Consider the following 19,921-nt stretch of genomic DNA (forward strand, 5'->3'; position numbering starts at 1 on the left):
CACACACACACACACGCACACACGCACACACACACACACACACAGAGGTTTGGGAGCTTGACTAGCACCATGATATTCACGCACAAGAGGATTAGGGCTCCTTTGACTAATCTCTGCCATCTCCGCAATCCTGTCATGTTTTTTTTTTTACATTTTATCTGATTGAGTTGGCTCCTAGGGGAAATTCCCCTCCTTGAAAAATGTATTATCCAGTTTTCTCTTTAGGGTTTTACACCAAGCGTACCTACAGTCGTTTATAAAACAAAAGCGTTCAGTCAAAACTATATGGTTATCACCCATACCTTCATAAAATGAATGTGTCCTTTTCAAAATACTGTTTAGAGAAACAGTATTTAGAGAAACACTTGAAAAGTTAAGCATGCACAACTTTTATGTGCATCCGTAAAATCCTGACATCAGTCAGGATGGGGTCACTCGTAAGTAAAGACTATCAAGCTATTCTTTTTTTGTGTGTTCTGTGAGAGCGTGTGTGTCATCAGCTGTGCGTCTGGACTCACCTTTCATGGCCTCGGCGATCTGGACGAGCTCCGTCACACACGCTGCCACATGCTTCGAGTGCACAGCCAGCTGCTGCTTCTGCTCTGGTGTGGGCTTCTGCAGCACCTGAAAACACAAGAGCCAAACATGTGCAAAGGCACACACACACACACACACACACACACACACACACACACACACACACACACACACACACACAAGAAGCAAAGGTAAACACAAGGTAAAAGATTAGTCAGAGATAATTCTTTACAAAACAAATCTGTTCATTTTTAATCTTTCTTGATTACATGTTAAGAATTCAGAGTATAATTTATAATTAACTTGCTGAAAGACACTAACCTATGTTGCAGAATGTAAAAGTTGAGGATCCGTTTTTGTTACTTGAGCAACTATTTCTGTAACTAAGTTATATATTGTGGATTTTAAAGTCCTTCGTGTGCCTGATGTCTTGCCAGACTCGGTATGATGTGCCCATTAATTATGCAAACGAGATCCGTAATTATGATACTTAATGCATTAACTGGCAATTTGTCTCACATGGACACACTTGTCTTCACGCAGTCTTCATGCAGTAATTTTTGCAACAAAGCAATTTCATCAGAATGAGTTGCTAATTTCTATGCAAATATATTCAACAACAGAAAAAATAAACAAAAATCAAAATCAGATTTTCTAAAGGCTTGCATAGTGGCCTAACACAATTTTTGCGTTTTATCCTATGAGGAAGTCTGAGACTTTTTTATCAGTGCAGGGTGAGTGCAAGAGGCCAGGAGATGCACACAAAATCACTTGTATCCTTTATTTATGAGACTACTTCTTTCCAACCTGCAAGACTTGCTCCAGAAGGTTGATGTATCCGGTGGTGCACTCAGAGCCATATTGCAGGGCTTTACTCCTCAGTTCCTCACTGACTTCAGGGTGATATGCTGCTTGCTGCAAGGGTAAGAAAACAATACAGGAGAACAGGAGATTTAGGATAGGACACTGAAATTGTTCCCATAGGAAAGGTAACATTTAACACGAGTGCAAATGCGCTGCGTGGGGTCAGGGAGAGCATATTGAGAGAGCATTTTGCACATTACATAGTTCCAATTACAGATAAAATTCAAAGCTACCAGAAAATCAAGTCTTCAGTCACTGTTGTGCTTTGATTTTTAAAACCACAGCCTGCAATGTTTGTACATGGTTTTATTTTTGTCTTTTTACAAGCGCCCTGCTGTTTGCTGAAGGACGTCCTGAGTGATGCTTCGCTGCATGACTTTGAAAAGTGACTGAGTCATTAGCAGTGGGAGCAGACATACAGTAGACTAGCCTCTGTAATATCTGCTCTCCACAGGCTGGGCTCACATGCTCCCTGGCAGCCTGGTGCTGTCTGCGTGAGGTCTGCTTTGGTCGAGCGGTGTGGATTAGCACCTTGCAGGTAGTCAGCATATCGGAGATGGCTTTGCGGCTCAGGTTGGCAGTGGCGATCACATCCTCCTGCTGAGCAGAGTTGCCTGCGGCCACTGCCTTGGCTGTTGCTATGGTGATGCCCTTTGTCATGCGGGTGAACTCCTCAGGTGAAGTGGACTTTTCTGGGACGTCCTTGGACTGGAACACCTGACACGATGATGAGCCACAAGCACAGGTTGATATAGCCATGGAGCTCAGATATGATAATACACGAGTGCACGTGAATGTTGTAGAGCAGTTATAGACTTAAATGGACAGAAAATATTGACATAGAAACCAGAATAATTAGAATGTAAGGTCATCTGATAAGAATTAGCAGTTTATTCAAGGGAAAAAAAACAGTCTTAAAATCTTCCTTCCTCACTCACATCTGCTACCCAGACCCTGATAAGTGCTGTGGGAAACCTGCAGGAGTTAAGAAGGAATCAGGAGGAAAAGAACTGGCCATAACAAAAGAACACAGAACAAAAAGCTTCTCTGTTTTCCCCTGAATTATAGATACAGATATCTTCTTTGAGATCTTTTTTCCAGAAAAGCAGGGTCTCAACATTTTGACTCCAAATAAATTATAAAGAAGACCTTTGACCTGTCAGGTGCGCTTACCGTCAGCTCCTGCTTGATGCACTCAATGGCGGCTTCAAGTGCCCTCGTCCCACGGGTGGCTTCATCCTCTACTGCCTTCACTGTTTTGAGGAGCGACGTCACGTTGGTGACCATGACCTATCAAATAAGGAGCGCAACGATGAGACCTATAGACAAACCAGGAGGTGGAGCTCTTTCTCCTCAATGGCAAAACATATTACATTATCATTGCTTTTCTCTTCAGTGATTCTTATACATAGAAAATGGTGTTGAGGGTGCTTATCTAATGGAGATAAAGACGGAGTGGTGCATTTCAAATTAAAATACAGGATTATTAAATACTGGTAATGTAGTTTATTTACTGTCACAGATGTGGAAAAAAAGCGATTAAAATTTCACTGACTCATGGCGACACATTCTGCTCTGTCTGTGCTGTATTCAAGCAAAGTGTGCATTATGTGCTTGGGAATTTGAGAAACGTCACCAGGGGTTTGGAAGGGTCCCATTTGGAGGTCACCATATGTTGGATGAACTGAAACGATCTGTCAACATGAGGTTGTCCATGGGTGGGCCCCAATTCAGTTTATATGAGAAAACATGACCAACATTTACCGGTACAGGAGGTTTGGAGATATTTTTCCTGCTGTCTAGACTTATCTGAAAGTCTAGTAGTAGCTTCTCCCTTATTTACAAGGAGTCACCACAGTGGATAACTCAGAATATTTTATTAATTAGCAGATTTTACTTTTACACCAGTTCTCTTACAACTACCAGAGATGAAGCTCCAGAACATTTTAACCTTCACAGATAGGTGTAGAGATGTTACACTAGATAGATAGATAGATAGATATCTATATCTATATCTAGATATATAGATATATCTATCTAGATAGATATATCTATATCTATATCTATATCTATATCTATATCTAGATATATATCTATATCTATATCTAGATAGATATCTATATCTATATCTAGATAGATATCTATATATATCTATCTATATAGATATCTATCTATATATCTATCTATATATATATCTTCTATATTCTATATATCTATATATCTATATTATATATATATATCTATCTATCTATATATATATAGATATACAAATATATATAGATATACAAATATATATAGATATACAAATATATATAGATATATATAAGGTGACAGTGGCACATGACGAGTGGATTCTGAGAGGTTTGTCAATTCCTTTCCACTTTTGAGAAATACTTAAAAAAAACAAAAAACCCTCAGGTTTAAATACTTTACCCATCTCTAGACTGGGCAGCTTGTCATTCTATTAGATACACCCAGCAGGAAGCTATACAACAAGAAGTTTATTTTCTAAACCAGGGGTAGGCAACTCCAGGCCTCGAGTCCCGGTGTCCTGCAGGTTTTAGATCGCACCCTGGGTTAACACACCTGAATCAAATGATTAGTTCATTACCAGGCCTCTGGAGAACTTCAAGAAATGCTGAGGAGTCATTTAGCCCTTTAAATCAGCTGTGATGGATCATGGACACATCTAAAACCTGCAGGACACCAGCACTCGAGGCCTGGAGTTGCCTACCCCTGTTCTAAACCATTGTTTCCAGACCAAATATTTAAAAAATTTCACCCGTTCCATTGTTGCTGGATGCCTGTTGGGTGTTTTAGATATTTAATACCCTTAAAAGAAACAGTAATAGGGGATGCATAAATTATAAATTAGACCAACAAAACCTCAGCTAACTGATTCAACTGATTAGTGTTGATTACTGATTTTATCTGTATTTGTATTCTCTTCATACATAGAAAAGCCATCTATCAGCTGTATTAATATAATTTATTTTTGATCCCTTTTGCAATATGCACACCACATTAGATGTGCACCACCATCTTCACTGTATTTTTACATTTTATGACACTGTGAATCTTCTACATTGTGTCTGTGTCTTCCTTCCACTGATATTAAAGCCGGTACAAAAACCCTGCATTACTGTAGTTCCAGCAGTGACAATGCAGAACATCTTGTTATAGTTTTCAGTAAAGCACACAGTCCCCTCCCTCTCTCTCCTGCATAGAAAGTGATGGCTCAAGTCCCACAGATACGACAAATCTTACACATCCTGATAACAGCTGTCATATCCTCCTTGCAAAAAACAGCTTCACGCTGCATTGCAACCACATATATCAAACTAGAGCAACAATGCAAGGAGAAAATTTATAAATACATATCTACATGGAGCATCCTCTCTGTGAGCGAGACTCAGCTGAACAATAAATTAAAGATACGCGCCACAAAAAATAAAAAATAAAGAAAAAAAAAATCACTGCACAGCTAAACAGATATGACAGTTTGAGTGGTTTATTTCCTCACCTTGGCAGCACTCTTCAGCTGATACATGGAGGGGTCGTCAGCTGGTTTGCCTGCAGCACATTTGGTGGCACCAATGAGTTCGGCCAGAGCCTTGGCCACATCCCGCACCGCGTTTATCAGAACCACCTGGGGGGATAGAGCTGGAATCAATACAGCACAATGGTCAAAGTAAAGGTTTATCAGTTGAGCCCTAGGGAGAGGATTTACCACTGCAGTCCTTATCACTCCCACCTTGTCATGATACTTCAGACTTAGTGGAGGGTAGAGATAGAGACATATACACAGGGGAAGGAAGAGACCATGTTTATCAGATCAAACTGCAATTATATAGAAAAATCTTACATACTTACTACTATCTACAAGAAAGATAGTAGATGACTAACAATAGAGTACCATATTATGATGACTGCTGAATTATAAAAGTGCTTTCTGGAGATAAATATATACTTTTTTAACCACTCTATTTCAGATTCTGATTACCTGTGTCTCTGGGTCCTCAGAGCCCATACTGGTTGCTCCCAGTTTGACCACTTCTGTGAGCTGAGTGATGGTCTTGGCTGAAGACTGGGCAGCCTGGGCCAGTTTCTCCTGGGTTGACGCTGCCCCAGCAACCAGCAGCTTGGTGTCTTCCACTAGTGCCTTGGCTGTCTTCAAGATGCTTTCCCTAAAGGATGGGACACATTGTGACACAATCTGCTCCAAAGTCACACTTAACAGCGATAGGAAAGGAAGCCATGACTGCTTTCTGAGCAAAACTACTGCACATTATGTGAAATGCAGGTCAGTATTTAGCTTTATTGGCAGCTGCATTTCTTTCAAGTGAGTCATCAAAACAAGACTGAGGCTCAAGCGTATGGAGAACAGTGTAAGTGCAGCAACTTAAAGATATAACCCCCATGTGCCGCGAATCTGTAAATCCATTTCACATTTTTAACATCTCAAATGGGACTTTATGGTAACAGGAGGTTTAGAGTTTTGGTCTTTGTCTGAATGTCTTGCTTGTGTCTCATCGCACCTGTGGTCTGCAAAGGACTCTTCATTCTCAGGGTTAAGTGTTCCAGCTGAGGCGAACATGATGGTGGTGTCCAGGTCAGCAATAATTCCAGAAACTGCGCCTGCTGCAGTGATACAGGCCTGAGTGCCTTTGTTTCCTGCTTGTAGGGCTGAAAGTACCAAGGACACCTGGAACATGCATGTGTTACAATAGTTAGACAGCAAGGTCCCTTAAACATCTTGTTAGAAGGCGTAAAACAGCTAAAAGTTAACCTTGTTGATATATTGTGCCGGTTTAATGATTGTACAGCAGGTGTTGTCTGAGACTTTTATAAGTGAAACGAGTTACCCTGCAAATGTTCAGAAACATCTGGAAGATATGGATTAAACAAGGAAGCTGGGAATAAGAGGAATGGGCCCCACTAAACGCTAAATCAGAGTCTGCTATGCATTCACATTAAGTCAGTGAGCCTAATGCTGCAAGTCACACAACTCCCTCGAAGACTCGTGTCTGCTCATCACTCATAAACAAATGGAGGGCCCTGAGGTGTGCATTTCAACAAGGCACAAGCTTCACATATCAACAAGTGTGAGAGCACAAATTATTCAAGACTGATATGAGCGCCGAATCAAATCATTTCCTTGGAGTGAAGACAAAATGTGTGAGCAGCATGGCTAAAAGCTGCCAGGGTCACAGCGTGGAGACATTAATATTGTCAACTGCACAGTGTGAGGGTGGTCAGAAGAACATGGCCTCATGAGTGCTACAATAATACAGTGAGGCGACGCTAAAATTTGATTCATTTAATCTTTTTTTCTACAAAATGTAAGATTAAAAAAAGAATAATAATAATAAATTATTGTATTATTATATATTACTGCACAAGCTTATCTTCTTTATAGCTTTATGTGATTAGCTATAATTAAAGAATACAGCTATAACACTGAGCAATGATTTAACCATTTTGTAAAATGCTAAAACTGAATTCATGTTTCATGTTACATAGATGAGATTTTGAAAGTCAAAATAATGTGGAAAATTAGCTTTTTCCCCTGAATGAGCCGTTTAAGTTTCTATCCATATCGCTTACCTTCTCTGTGACTGCACGGGCGCACTCGATGAGCTCCCGTTTGGAGAAGCTGTCAGTAGGGCTGAGCTGCAGGGCTCCAGCCTTCTGGACCAGGTAAATACAGCCATGGCCCAATTCTTGCACCCGCGTCTTTATCTGGAAGCCAACCTGAAAGCATAACCAGGCATCAGCTTCACTGCAGCCATCTCATTTGTGTCATTATACTACACAATAATCTCCTTAACTGGCATCTCTCTTATCCAGCGGGTGGGTGATAAATGATTTCAAGCACCCTCAGAGAGGGAATGCTGGCACTACACCTTTAATTTCCAGACTGCAATTCATGGGTGGGTGGTACTTCATTACAAGCATCACTATAGGCTTTTAGACTTGTAGAGGCGAAATGTCGCTATGGTAACCAGCAGTCTGTTATATACAAGATATTGATAAGAGCGGTGTGCTTATTAGTGCAATATTTCCACACATTGCTGTCCTCTGGACAACAGAGAAAAGCTTCAAGTCAAGAGTCCGTGGGTGCTGCGAGAGACTGATGCTGGAGGGTTACATTTCTGTTTGATCTCACATTGCTGGTGCAGCCTTGAGGAAGAGGCGTCATATCAAAGAACACCAAACATCTGCTCTGATCAGTGTGTGAGCAAATACATCCGGAAGCATTTTGGTGTAAAATGCAGACCTATGCTGATAACTCAGTCTGACATTTCTGCAGCACAATTGCTAAAAGATGCAATGAATAATGATTTTTTTTTTTTCCATACAGGAGTGTAACGTTCCCCCCACATCCTCCACAAAAAAGAAAAAAGAAAAAAAGTGTTCTCACCTCCTCTGGCTCTGCAGTGGCTGCAGCAAGGTATCCTTGGTGTGCCAGCTGTCCGTAGTCCACCGTCACCTGAGAGGCAAGGCCACCGAGCTCTTCGGGGCAGGTTACCGACTTAGTCATCTGCGAGAATATGCATCAACTGATTAATGTTCCTTCAGCACTATTGTCAAACATTGGCATTGAAGATTTAATGTAAATACTGCAGACGTGAGTTACGCATGAATATTGTAATGCATTTGCATGCTCACCATCTCCTGTGCTGTGATGGCAATGGCCTTAGAAAATTTGACCATGGTGGTTTGGTAGTCTACAAAGGAACCCTCGGGTTCAGGGGGTGTTCCTTCAGCCAGCTGTAAAGATTAAACGGTAGCTACAGATTTGGTTTAAGGTGTATACATAAACAAATATTCACAAATATGAATTAGAAAATCAATAACCTAATTTCGAATGAACACGCTTAATAATGAACAATACAGAGTTAGTTTTATTCTGCATCATTTGAAAATCCTTTAAGTGTATCTTGCTTTGTCCATTGATGCAGGTTCCAGAAAGAAATGGAAAATTTTTGCACACCAGACAGATCAGGCTGATCATTAAATATGTAAGGATGATATGCTATCTGCCTTTTTCAGATGCATTTGTGCTCTGAGTCCAAAGAGAGAGCGCTGAGTGTTTTATTTTTTCAGCTGGAGAATGTCCAGTGAATTAGTAAATATGTTGGTTGCGGTGCATTGACAAAGTCAATAAATCTTAGATAGACAAAATACTTGTAATGTCCTGGATGTCAGATTACACCAAAACAGTATACAATTTTTATTCTTTACTTCACATGTGAAGGATACATATGAAATTTCCTACAATTCCTACAAAAGTCTACAATTAATAGATTAAAAGTGCTGTGCTGAATTTGCTAATTCCAACCTTATTTCTTTCCCCTGAAGCAGATACTACCCCATTTGTTTCACAGTTACGTGTCAAATGATATATATTTTTAAATGTATACATTTATTAAGCCGTTTCCACTTTGCGTTCTTCACGGATATTCCATTTTTTAGATAACATGCACATTCTAATTAAAAGTGTAAAAGGCACAAGAAGGGAAAAAATAGGTGTTTGCTGAACTGGGCCAAGTGCTTTACATCTGAGTTTGCACATGTCGCTGTCAGTTACTAACTAGACTGTCAACACACATGTCCTCTAGCAATATGACTGAAAACTAACATCACCAGTGGGCTGTGGATTTTAAAACGTGCCATCTTCTGGACTAATAAGAGTCATAGACAAGCACACTCTTTCAGAACACCCACTGTGGCTTTGAGAGAAAGCTCATTCTGCTTTCAGACAAGTCGGGGGTCAAGTGGCAACTTGAAATCCACTCAAAGTACCCAAGAAACATTCTCTTGAAACTGAATGACGACAACAACAATCTTTACTCACCCTGCCCATAGCCTCAGCGATGGACTCTACCATACCCCCAACCATGCCGCCCTCGCTCGCTGCCTCATTCAGAGTCACCATGATGTCGTCAACAGCCTCCTTCATCAGCTGGGCTGCTTCATTGATGGCATCGTGTGTGTGGGATGCCTGAGGACACGGGCAGCTGATTAACGTTACTGTGACGCCATCTCGGTTTAGCCAGGAGGTAATTCATCAGCTTGACAACAGCTCTACAGTGCACCTCAAGCTAGTAAGAACTCAGTGTCCAACTAGAGGACGTGTCACCAGGCTGGTTCCTTTCTGATTTAAGAACAGAGATCATCCCTGCTGGCTAATAATTCAAACTTAGTCTAGTTTGTACAATAGTAAATCTATATCTCAGAATGTAGCCATAAAAATAAAATTATAAAAGCCTGGGGTAGTCAGACAATCTGATAAGAAAAAAAAAAGCTTCTAAGGAGCTAATTTCAATGTTTTATGGCTGTAATGATGGCAGCAGAGTTTGAGTAAAAGCACAATCATTTCAGAATGGGATTAGAAGTTGTGCAATGAACAGGTTTAAAAAAAAAAATCACTTAAATCTTAAAATCAATTCCAGCACTAATATAGAAAACTTAAAAAGAACTCCTGAGGCTTTGTTCTGCTCAGTTTGATAATACAAATGGTTTATAGCTGAAAGAATTAGAGAAACTGTGAAAGAAGGGATTCATTAATGTGCAACAATGAATGGACTGACAACGATGGACAAAGATGTTCCATTATTTTTGAAACTCGTTGTTTTCCATTCCATTACAGCTCATCTCGGAAGTCAGGCAAAACACAGCATCGACACGAATAGTAAAATTGACTCTGTGCACTACCTTTGGGTTTCCCCCGCCTTCCTTGGCAGCATAAAGCATCTGGAGGGCGGACTCAGCAAGCGTCTTGGTCTGGTCCAGGATGGTCATCTGCTGCTGGTGGTCATGCAGCTTAGAGGCCAGGCCCACCGATGCCATAATGAGTGGCTCAAAGTAACTGGCCAGCTGGGTTACCTGAGACAAAGCATTTAGGACAGTAGTCAGAGAAAAGTTGAACCAAAACATACAAAACTGTGTGTTTGCCTCCTAAATTCAGAGGGAATGAAGAGATACACTGTCAGACTATCACCTTGTGTCCTAGTTGGGCAGCTTCGCCTCGGGCAGCTGTAAAGACTGGATCAATGAGATGACCAATCTCCTGTACCGAGGATGTCAGCTGCTCCTGGAGTGCCTGGTGAGTTACAACAGCAGAGAATTACATTAAAAGTCTCAACAGAAAGACTACAGATCTCATTAAGTTCCTCTTCCCTCTCACACAGGATACAGCTGATGGGGGATTTGAACTCACTTCCATGGAGATATCATCTCTGCAGGGTAGGGTCTGGCCAACCGCTGCTAGTGAAGCTTGCTCAATGTCCCGGATACACTTATTGATGTTATCAATGGAGTAATCACACTCCCTCTGTCCCGGTGCCTTGTCCCTGTCACCAGAAATAATGGGAAAAAAAAGAGACAAATGTCTCCACCTTAATGTGCAAATAAATATATAATAAGAAAATCTGGAGATTTGAGTTGTAAGAAAAATGATGCTCATATCTACCCATAGCAGATTAGCTTAGATAAATATAAACAGTGAAAACAAGGAAAAGAAGCTTGCTTGGTTAAAAAATAAAGATCAAAAAATGAAAAAATATATATTCACCTAAAGCCCTAAAGCTCACAAATGAATCTGTAATGCAATCTGTAATCTTGCAGTCATATTATTACCATGGGCTTTACCAGGCAATCAGCACATAGTCACAATGGTCTGCCTAGCTAATCAGCCACTGGCTTGAAACTCATTTTTGTTATGCAGGCATGAGAACGCCATCATTTTTCATTCAGCTCCCGAGAGAAAGTGCCAACACGTTTCCTTCAAATGCTTGAATACTCGAAAAATACTGACAGTCAAGGTTAAATGTTAATGTCTGTTAATTGTAGGTCTTAGTTGCTGTGAGAGCTGGTAGGACACCACATAATGAAATGTGTTTCAGATCCACCGTAGCGAGCCCCACCGTTCGCTAATCTATTACTAAGCAGTGGGGAACTCCGTAGCTATATACTAATGCAGCAATTTCCTGCTTAGCTGAAAAGATGTCACAAAAAAGTCCTCCAATATGAGAATTTATTTTCTCTCACTGCAAGGAAACCTTTCTAAACTTTGAAGACATGGCTGCAGAGACAGATATGATCACAGGCGGGATTAATACAAACCTAATAGAGGTGATGAGACTCTTGATGGAGTCAGAAACTGTCCTGGAGTGGCCGGCTAGTATGGACCAGGTGGGGGGATCTTTGGGGTTAAGGACCAGTGAGCGGGCTGTTTCTAGAAGGTAAGTGGAGCTATCGAGCATGGAGCGGGCTGAACGCACAATGGGCTCCTGTGCTGCTGAGCCCTGTGGAAATGAAAAGATTAGTGTAGGAGAAACAACAGCCCAGGTAACAGCTCGACAGTGAAGAGCTAGCTATACTGGTCTGACAGTTGTTAATATTCCTTGACTACCTGAGCGAGATCAAAGGTGCAATCAAAGGGAGGGATGAGATTAGACAGGCAGCTTTACACAGACTCACGAAGAAACACCTTCAGTCTTTATGATACGAGCAAACCCCCCCCTTGACAATTAGATTAACAAGCTGAAGATTAGAGCAGCTGTGCTAAGAGAAAGTGCCGTTAAACACTGCCCTCCAACAGATTACAGCCATAAAGCTTTTAGAGGACTATGCGCAAACTATTGCACTCAGATTGAACAAAAAATACATCCTTCTTTTTGAGCCTTTCCTTGACAATAACAAAAGGACCTCAATTCAATTTCCTCTCCTGCTCACAGCACAAACCTTTGCTTGTTGGCTCAAGTAAAAGGCAGTTTTTAAGCAAACTGAATACACAAGTCACAAACACTCATTTAACCTCACTGAAAAGCGCAATATCTTCTGTAGGATGAACTGAACATTTTCACTGCTCCTAAAAAAAACAGTCACAGATCTCATTTGTGTTGTTGAAAAGATTTTTATTAACTTTCCGTCATTTAACTAGAAAAGGTGAAGGACATTTTAAAGGAGCATTATAAACAAACATCAACTGAACGAATACCTCATTGCTGATCTGAGCTGGAATGCTTGCAAAATCGGGGTTGTTGGCAAAGGTCGTCAGGTTTTCCACAGCCTCGAGGAGCGGGGCTGTAGCAACGCGGCACCTGTTTCTATTCTCTTCGGAAAAATCCCCATCCAAGGCCTGAAATAAGACAGTCATGAATATTTGTTCATTTGGATGTTTTTGTAAGTGTGTAACTACTTATACACACATCTGTATCTTCTCACTTGACGAAAAAGATATCTGTAACAAATTTACACTCAACGTTTTGATCAGTTGGAGAGTTGACCTTGATGGTTTTGACGAGGTTGGCTGTGGTGTTGGCCACCTCTTTGGCTGACTGGACAAACTGTCTCCTAGCCACTGGGTTGGAAGTTTTAGAAGAGGCCAGGCGACAGGCGTTACAGAGAGCCGAGGTGTGCTTGGCTACAATTGTTGCTGCAGACAAGACCTTATGAACAAATGAACCAAAACCATTAACAAAGAGGAACAGCTGTATAAAATAAAATTAGGTAAGGCATGGGGGCATTGATTCTTTAAACACAGAGGTCAGGTTTATTCTTAAAAACTGTATTTAATTAAAGAGATATGACAGAATTAACAGCAAGTTATTAAAGACTACTCAGTCTCCATATGCCAGGGGACTAATGTTCTGCAGCCTTTAATGGATCTTACCTGTGAGGGACTGCTGGCAGGATCCACTAAGTTCTGACAAGCCATCTGTATAGCTTGGTGGGCTCGTGCAAACTGAATGGGATCTACCAGCCCCTCGTGGCCTGACTGACTACTGGGATCAGAAACACCTACAAGATAAGAGGCCTGTGGAGTAGAAAACAGAAGCGTGTTATGTGCTCCCAGTTACACTGGATACCCCCCAAACACAAAGGGACACAAAGGGGAATACAGAGCAGGCCGTGGCCAAGGCTGCTACACCCACTCCATAGGAATGGGGTCCACATCTTATGAGTCTGTGGTTGGGACACCAAGAGCTGAGAAATGTTGAACAACCATGGTCCATGAAAACCATCAAGAGAACCTGCACAAACACTGAAATTCTCTACGCCAACAACAATGCGAGTGCCTATATCTATGACTGAGTGGACAAGAGCTTCACACCAAAACCCAAAACAACCCAAAACCCACACAAAACAACAAAGACAATGACTCTGTGTGGCCACCAACAGAGCACAACAGAAAGGACTGGATGTCCCACAATCATCTGACATTTTCTGTGGAACACACAAGAAGATGACCCCACTCCTCTGCATTTCAAGTAGTGATCCAATGTTAGATGTGTGATTCTGTATGGGGTAAAACCTTAAATAACCAGGCTGAAGCTCAGTTAATAAAGAGGGAGCAAAAGCTAAGAAATGATCCCGGCCAAGTGCTCCCAGTTGTACTAATTAACCCCACCTACTAGGAACCTGCAAGACAACACAGAGGGACAACCAGGGGAAAACCCAGCAGTGCAAGGCCAAGGAAGAGATCCGTTACATCATTCATAGCTGTTGATTCACAAGGCTAATACCTCCACTGTTCTTAGACTGGTGCAGATCGATCCAATAGGACATCACACAAAGTTGGTACTAGTCAGCTGGCAGGGTGAAGATTGTTTAATGTCTGTTCTGAGTATGTCAGATATTTGCACCTCTGTTGGGTATCGACTAGAAGGGTTCAGGGCAGCAGTTCATGCGTGAAAGTGATTTCCACCTTGTGAAGATGTCTCAATTTCCTTTTACGCCGTATGTCTTGGGCTATGTCAACCTTAAAAATTGATAGCAATTTGCTTTTTTAAACAAAGTGTGTGTTTAATTCTAGGTATCTAAAAATAAAGAGAAAAAGGGAAGGCGAGCGCAGAAGCAGGGTAAGTCAGAGCGAGTTAGTATGGCGCTGTGATCTCACCTGTCCTGCAGCCTCTGTCAGCCCACACAGAGCTTTGGACGCCAAGCCCACGCTCTCCCCAAAGGCCACCACATCACCTGTCTTACAGTGCTGAGAAATGCCTGCCATTGACTCCCCTAGGACCTGAGGCACATGAAAATGGAGAAAATGTGGACAAATTAGCTCTTCAGCTGCCTACCATGTAAAATATTTGACAGTTAGTATACATAGTGCACTCAGTTATTTTATACGCCTGTACTTTTGAATTCTCCATGACGCTCTCGATGCAATCAAAGTAGGAGAGCTCGTTGACGGGCTCACTGGGGTTATCCAGCAGACCTCTGACAGCCTGAATACAGACGGAGACACAACAACTTAAACTACAATATTGCATTTCTACGTTGATATCCTTGGAAATTTATCAGCTACTTAATTCAGACCTGAGGCTAACATTATAATTATAAATTGATCTGTGCAGAGATAAATCATCATAATCAAGGCCTTAAATGAACAATATTAATATCATTTAAAACTATTCATAGTATAATCATCGGTAGGCTTCAGAATGTAAAAATGCTCCTGTTATATTAGTGTTGCTAATGCAGCTACTGCACTATTGTTCTGAATGTATTATCCAGCTATAAAACATGGCTATATAGGAGGAATCTAATGGAAAATAGTGGGAAACCATGAGAAAAAAAATACAAAACTCATAAACTTTATTTAAAAAACATGAAATGCAGGCATGCATAGAAACCAGAAAACCTCTGTGTGGTATCCTGTATGTGAGAAAAGCTACCTCCAACTCCCTCAAGGCGTTGTCACACTCCTTTTGTCCTGCTGCTTGCTGTGTACAGAGCGTTATCAGCTGGTTAATACTCTCTGTCACCGCCCTGAAACACACAGGCAGCCACACAGCCTCTTTAGCTCTCACATGTGTCCTCTGCATGCACGCACAGGCTGGCTTCACTCACACATGCTTTTAGCCCCCCTACTCAAGCACGGCACTGCCGGCTTCTCGCTGCGATTGGATAACACAGCTCACAGGAGTGCCGAGATTGTCTCGAGTTTGTGTTCAGCCTTGCTGAGCACAGACAGGCTCAAGCCAAGGCTTCCATCTTCCTAATTAGACAGAGAGAAGTCAGTCAGGCCTAAAGCCCTGCGGGACCAGCTGCTTGGCTTCTCTCCACTAAGGGGAGGATACGTACTCCCCCTAGCAATGCCGAACAGACACGCTGTAGGAGCGGCATACAGATGTAGTAAGAAGCTGTTTTCTATAGCTATCATTACTTGCTACAGATCTTGAGCCAGGATTCACATGATATATACTACTGAGCTGTTCACCTCACTGGCAAATACAACATAGCATTCAGAAAATTTGACACATTTCAGGTACTGCTTGAGTTTTATCGCACCTTGCTGCCACAGCTAGGAGATTCTTAGCATTGGCTGCACCTGGATCCACAGACAGAGACTTGGCAGCCAGTAGCAGCTTACTGGATGCCATGGAGATGTTCTTCAGATTACCGATGACTTGGATCTGGTCATCCTTACTCTGTACATGCAAGGAAGAAGAAAAATTCAGGTGAATTTTGTTTTTGATGGTTTCAAATCTGTATTAAATGTTGTGTTACAATTATTAAACAGTATTGGTTAGAGTGTTCTACTTTACAGTAATGGCTATCCTCTTTTGTCACATAACAGGTATTTTTGAGTCTTTGATTGTCAAATTTATGTAATGTTTGTTTTTTAGTCAAATTAATATTGTGTGTATAAGTGACAATTATCGATTAATCATTTGTATGCAATATTATTGTGTTCCAAGTTTATTATATCAAAAAGCCTAACTCTAATTTTTGTTGTCACGGCTAATTTTCCCCACAAAATTGAATTTTCTCCTGAAACTCAGAGTACCCAAGACCGTTAGGCTATTTCATGTGGGAAAGATTTCCGACAACGGTGCGCGCGCCTCCTTTCACAGAGCAGCACAAACCGGCTCTAACCAGAATAAAAGAGAAGCAGGAGCCTCCGGTGTAGAAAAGAACAAGGGGACAAGTTAATCAGAGTCTCTAGACTTTGAAACCGACACCTCATGGGTCCTCAACTGGCAGCTTCATTAAACGGTACCCACAAAAATCTATTTCAGCGCCAAACGTGAAGAGGTGATTCCAAGATGCTGGCCTTGAAGGCATGGTTACAAAGAAAAAGCTTATATCTGAGACTATACACTAAAATGAGCCATTTGTGGCAGAAAAACACAAACGTTATCAGGGGAATCTGAAAAAAAAAAAAAAGTTGTGGACAAACAAAATAAACATCTGAGCTGTTTAATTCCATGCAGACATGTTGAAGAAATGCGATAGCTGTTGTAAAGTAAGAAATTAGTACAGGTTAAAAACAGTCTTGAACAAGAAAGGTAGTCCCTTTACTTTTCATATGCAGTGGACACCACTTCATTGGAGCTAATTTGCTCCTATAAAAGGTAAAGAACGAACTCAACATGTAACCCCAAATTATGCAACATACCTAGTTCGCCTTTATTCTGTTTACCATGGAATGACCAGCACAGTCTGGGTGGTGAGCGATCAGTTTGATAGTATTCTACTTAGACAGGAGTCAGGACCTACAAACCAGTCCAAGCTGTGGGAGTATCTTCAGGACACATGAGATAAAATTTCCCATGTGTACTAGTGTACATCCTCTTCAGTGTCTGATATTTAGAAGTTTGAATGAATGAGCAAAATATTCAGAACAAGAACATCACACAAAGCATCTGAATACTTTAGAGCTCTTTGGAGGAATTAGCGTGACTAACTGAATGCAATAGCTTTTGGTTAGTAAAGTAATGCAAAGAAGCACTCTGCATTTGAAGCTTTTGAGTTTACCTGATAAAAGCTTTAAATGAACTGCTGGCACTGGATCACTATTAAACTGTGTCACTGGAGCGTGAAGTCTTTGTATGGTCATGAAACCTACCTGGGTGTGTCCTGCCATCTCAATGCCAGCATCCAGGAACTCATCAAAGTCTTGGCTAAACTTCCCTGAGGCTGCAGCCAGCTGGCTGCTTCTTCCACGAGAGGAGTGGACGACCTCGCCTGCGGAGTGGTTGAGTTCAGCTGCTGTGTGGTTCAGATCAGACTGAGCCTCTTGGAATGTCTTACTGCAGGGAGGGAGCTTCAAAGACAAGACATACACATTAGGCCACACTTTGGAATATTAAAACTGCAGGCAAAAGGAAATATTCTGTTTGGGGATAAAGGGTCGATATATAAATACTCTCATGTCATTATGCAAACATAAAAGGCAAGAAATCCCTAAGAAAAAGCTTAAGCAACACTCACGAAGTCCACTAGTAGCTTCTTGCTGGCCTCGCCTATGCTCCTGAGGGCCATGTCAACATCCTTCTGGCCTGGCAGGCAATTCACACAATTATTAAGGGAGTGCGAAACAGCTTTGGCCACCTGCAACACAGTACAACATCTGTCAATGGTCCGTCATTAGTCATTCTAAAAATGTGCTACACAACAAAGCCCCAGAGCAAAGCTATATGTGGAGAAATATCTCAAATGCAAATTGGGCTCACAGCAGTGCACAATAATCCGTGTCACTAATTTATGCTGCTGTCACAGATATATGCCAAACAATATGTTTATCCCCTGAAGGGCTGCAGGAGAATGAACAATTTTACTCCAGCAAAACCTCTCCTGAGAGAGGGAAACCAGCCGAGAAATGCATAGCAGACAGGAAAAAAAGAGCAACACTTAGTAGAGGGGACGACTCTAATGGGAAAATCTTTACAAATCAGTAGATATGGGAGACAGGGGCCATCAGTGCTCCTCAATCAATCAGTCTATCAGATCTATCTATCTATCTATCTATCTATCTATCTATCTATCTATCTATCTATCTATATGCTAATAAGTGGTATGCTACCTGTGCCAGTCTCTGCTGACTCTCAGCATCACCAGGATGAACCAGGGCCTGATGTGCTTCATGGATGAGCATGGCTGAGCCCTCCATCACACACTGGGCTGAGTCCAGCATGGCAGCTGCAGCCTGAGGCTCCTTGGTGCTGGCTGCCACACCTCGAGCGGCTTGAGCTAATGTCCTCAGAGCCTGTGCTGTTTCCCTAGCAGCAACACCTGTGAAAAATGAGTGACGATTTAGCAAATACATTAATTCCAGTGTCGCATTTCAGCAGCCCTGTTTAAGCAGTACTAACTGAGAGCTATGTGTATTTCTTGTCTTTACTAAAACTGCAATGACATTGTGCAAGTCAACAAGCAGGATTTCGCAGCACCACACTGTGAAAAAAAGAAAAAAAAATCATTATACTCAAATAACTTCATTGTTTAAATAAATCACTTAATATGATACATAAAGCCTCACACTGGAGGTCCCCTCAACTTATTACACATAGAACTGGAAAAAAAAAGAAAAAGCTGCAAATTGCATCAAATTGCATTAACCAGCAGAGTGGAGCCATTTGCTGATGGAATGTTAAATCCAGTGAAAAAAAAAAGATTAATGAGTAGAGAGCAGCACCCTGGGCCACAGCATGAAGTACTGCCTCGGAGCACTCATTGTTATAAATGTTATTCTTTATCCGTCTTCATCTCAATTCCACTGAGATCCCCGTTTGAGCCAAAACTGACGGCAAAGCAGTGAAGCCATGTTGGATTCTCGGGGTTCGATTCAAGGCGGTAATGACAGCACAAATAAAATAACATCTTTAGCTTGGTTTATCCTCAAGACTGACACTCGGCACAATTTTGAGAATTCCTTTTAAATAAAAGTCACAGGCAGTATTCCATATGTATCTAAATGGCTGCTCAAACTTCTCAGCCCCACTCGTGTATAAAATACACTACCTGTGTAATGTTCATTGCCTTGTGCAGCGCATGTCAGCAACTGGGCCATGGAAGAACCCACAGTCTTAGACGTACTTCCCAAATCCTGAGCGCATTTTTCCAGCTGTATAAGCGACAGAACACATAAATAACTCATTTGACTCATGGCTAAGATTTCTTTAGCATTTTGGTATCTCTACACAGCAGCTATCTCTAGCCTAATGAGATAGGCTAGATGAGAAACTGTAATTGTTTCTATTTACTGACCGTTTCTCCAGGAAGTGGTTTGAGTTGGCCATCAATGACAGACATCTTGGCATCCTGAAGTTCACTCTTGAGTGTCTGTACAGTTTTGAGGGCTAAGTCAATCTCCAGAGGGCCACAAGCTTCATGTGCCTTAAAAAAAAAACCCAAAAAAAGAAAAAAAAAAAAACCACAGACATAGCTGTTACTTAAACACAAGCCATACGCAGCAGACAAGATGCAATCCTGCATGTAAATGTGTGATGTGAGATCACAGAATTAGACTCTAATTGGACAGTGAATCTTTTCACTGATGGCCTGCATCAGTGAAAAGAATCATGCTCACGGATACCTTCTGCGTGGCAGTCCGGAGCTCCGCCAGGCAGGTAGCTAAATTCTTGGCACACTGGCCCAGTTGCATAGCAGCAGCTTGTTCGGCCACTGTTGGAACTGCTGACTTTGCAGACGCCACCATCTTACTCCCAGGCTGAGAGACAGTAATAGAAACACACCAAGAAATGAGATTCCTTTGATAGAG

General features: G+C 41.5%; 1 protein-coding gene across 5 annotated transcripts in view; it reads right to left on the reverse strand.

Moving 5' to 3' along the window:
- tln2b (talin 2b) overlaps nt 1-19,921 on the reverse strand; it is an 89,800-nt gene that overhangs the window by 8,015 nt on the left and 61,864 nt on the right. For 3 of the 5 annotated variants that reach the window (XM_014335635.2, XM_014335636.2, XM_014335634.2), the window contains exons 24-51: nt 19,736-19,870; nt 19,408-19,536; nt 19,162-19,264; nt 18,224-18,432; nt 17,632-17,751; nt 17,267-17,464; nt 15,706-15,845; nt 15,090-15,183; nt 14,550-14,639; nt 14,312-14,434; nt 13,085-13,228; nt 12,675-12,860; nt 12,410-12,550; nt 11,533-11,714; nt 10,628-10,760; nt 10,409-10,510; nt 10,123-10,293; nt 9,263-9,409; nt 8,074-8,175; nt 7,826-7,945; nt 7,009-7,155; nt 5,940-6,106; nt 5,405-5,588; nt 4,925-5,050; nt 2,575-2,691; nt 1,933-2,118; nt 1,345-1,452; nt 519-624 (exon numbers count right to left, since the gene is read on the reverse strand). In XM_014335635.2, the coding sequence (XP_014191121.1) occupies nt 519-624; nt 1,345-1,452; nt 1,933-2,118; nt 2,575-2,691; nt 4,925-5,050; nt 5,405-5,588; nt 5,940-6,106; nt 7,009-7,155; nt 7,826-7,945; nt 8,074-8,175; nt 9,263-9,409; nt 10,123-10,293; nt 10,409-10,510; nt 10,628-10,760; nt 11,533-11,714; nt 12,410-12,550; nt 12,675-12,860; nt 13,085-13,228; nt 14,312-14,434; nt 14,550-14,639; nt 15,090-15,183; nt 15,706-15,845; nt 17,267-17,464; nt 17,632-17,751; nt 18,224-18,432; nt 19,162-19,264; nt 19,408-19,536; nt 19,736-19,870 (3,910 nt within the window). The remainder of the gene's footprint in view (nt 1-518; nt 625-1,344; nt 1,453-1,932; nt 2,119-2,574; nt 2,692-4,924; nt 5,051-5,404; nt 5,589-5,939; nt 6,107-7,008; nt 7,156-7,825; nt 7,946-8,073; nt 8,176-9,262; nt 9,410-10,122; nt 10,294-10,408; nt 10,511-10,627; nt 10,761-11,532; nt 11,715-12,409; nt 12,551-12,674; nt 12,861-13,084; nt 13,229-14,311; nt 14,435-14,549; nt 14,640-15,089; nt 15,184-15,705; nt 15,846-17,266; nt 17,465-17,631; nt 17,752-18,223; nt 18,433-19,161; nt 19,265-19,407; nt 19,537-19,735; nt 19,871-19,921) is intronic. The other 2 variants (XM_005928724.3, XM_005928722.3) reach the window with 1 other exon arrangement.

The sequence above is a fragment of the Haplochromis burtoni genome, unplaced genomic scaffold, assembly GCF_018398535.1.
Source record: "Haplochromis burtoni strain Fernald_Lab_line unplaced genomic scaffold, NCSU_Asbu1 Contig_114, whole genome shotgun sequence".
Classification (NCBI taxonomy): domain Eukaryota; kingdom Metazoa; phylum Chordata; class Actinopteri; order Cichliformes; family Cichlidae; genus Haplochromis; species Haplochromis burtoni.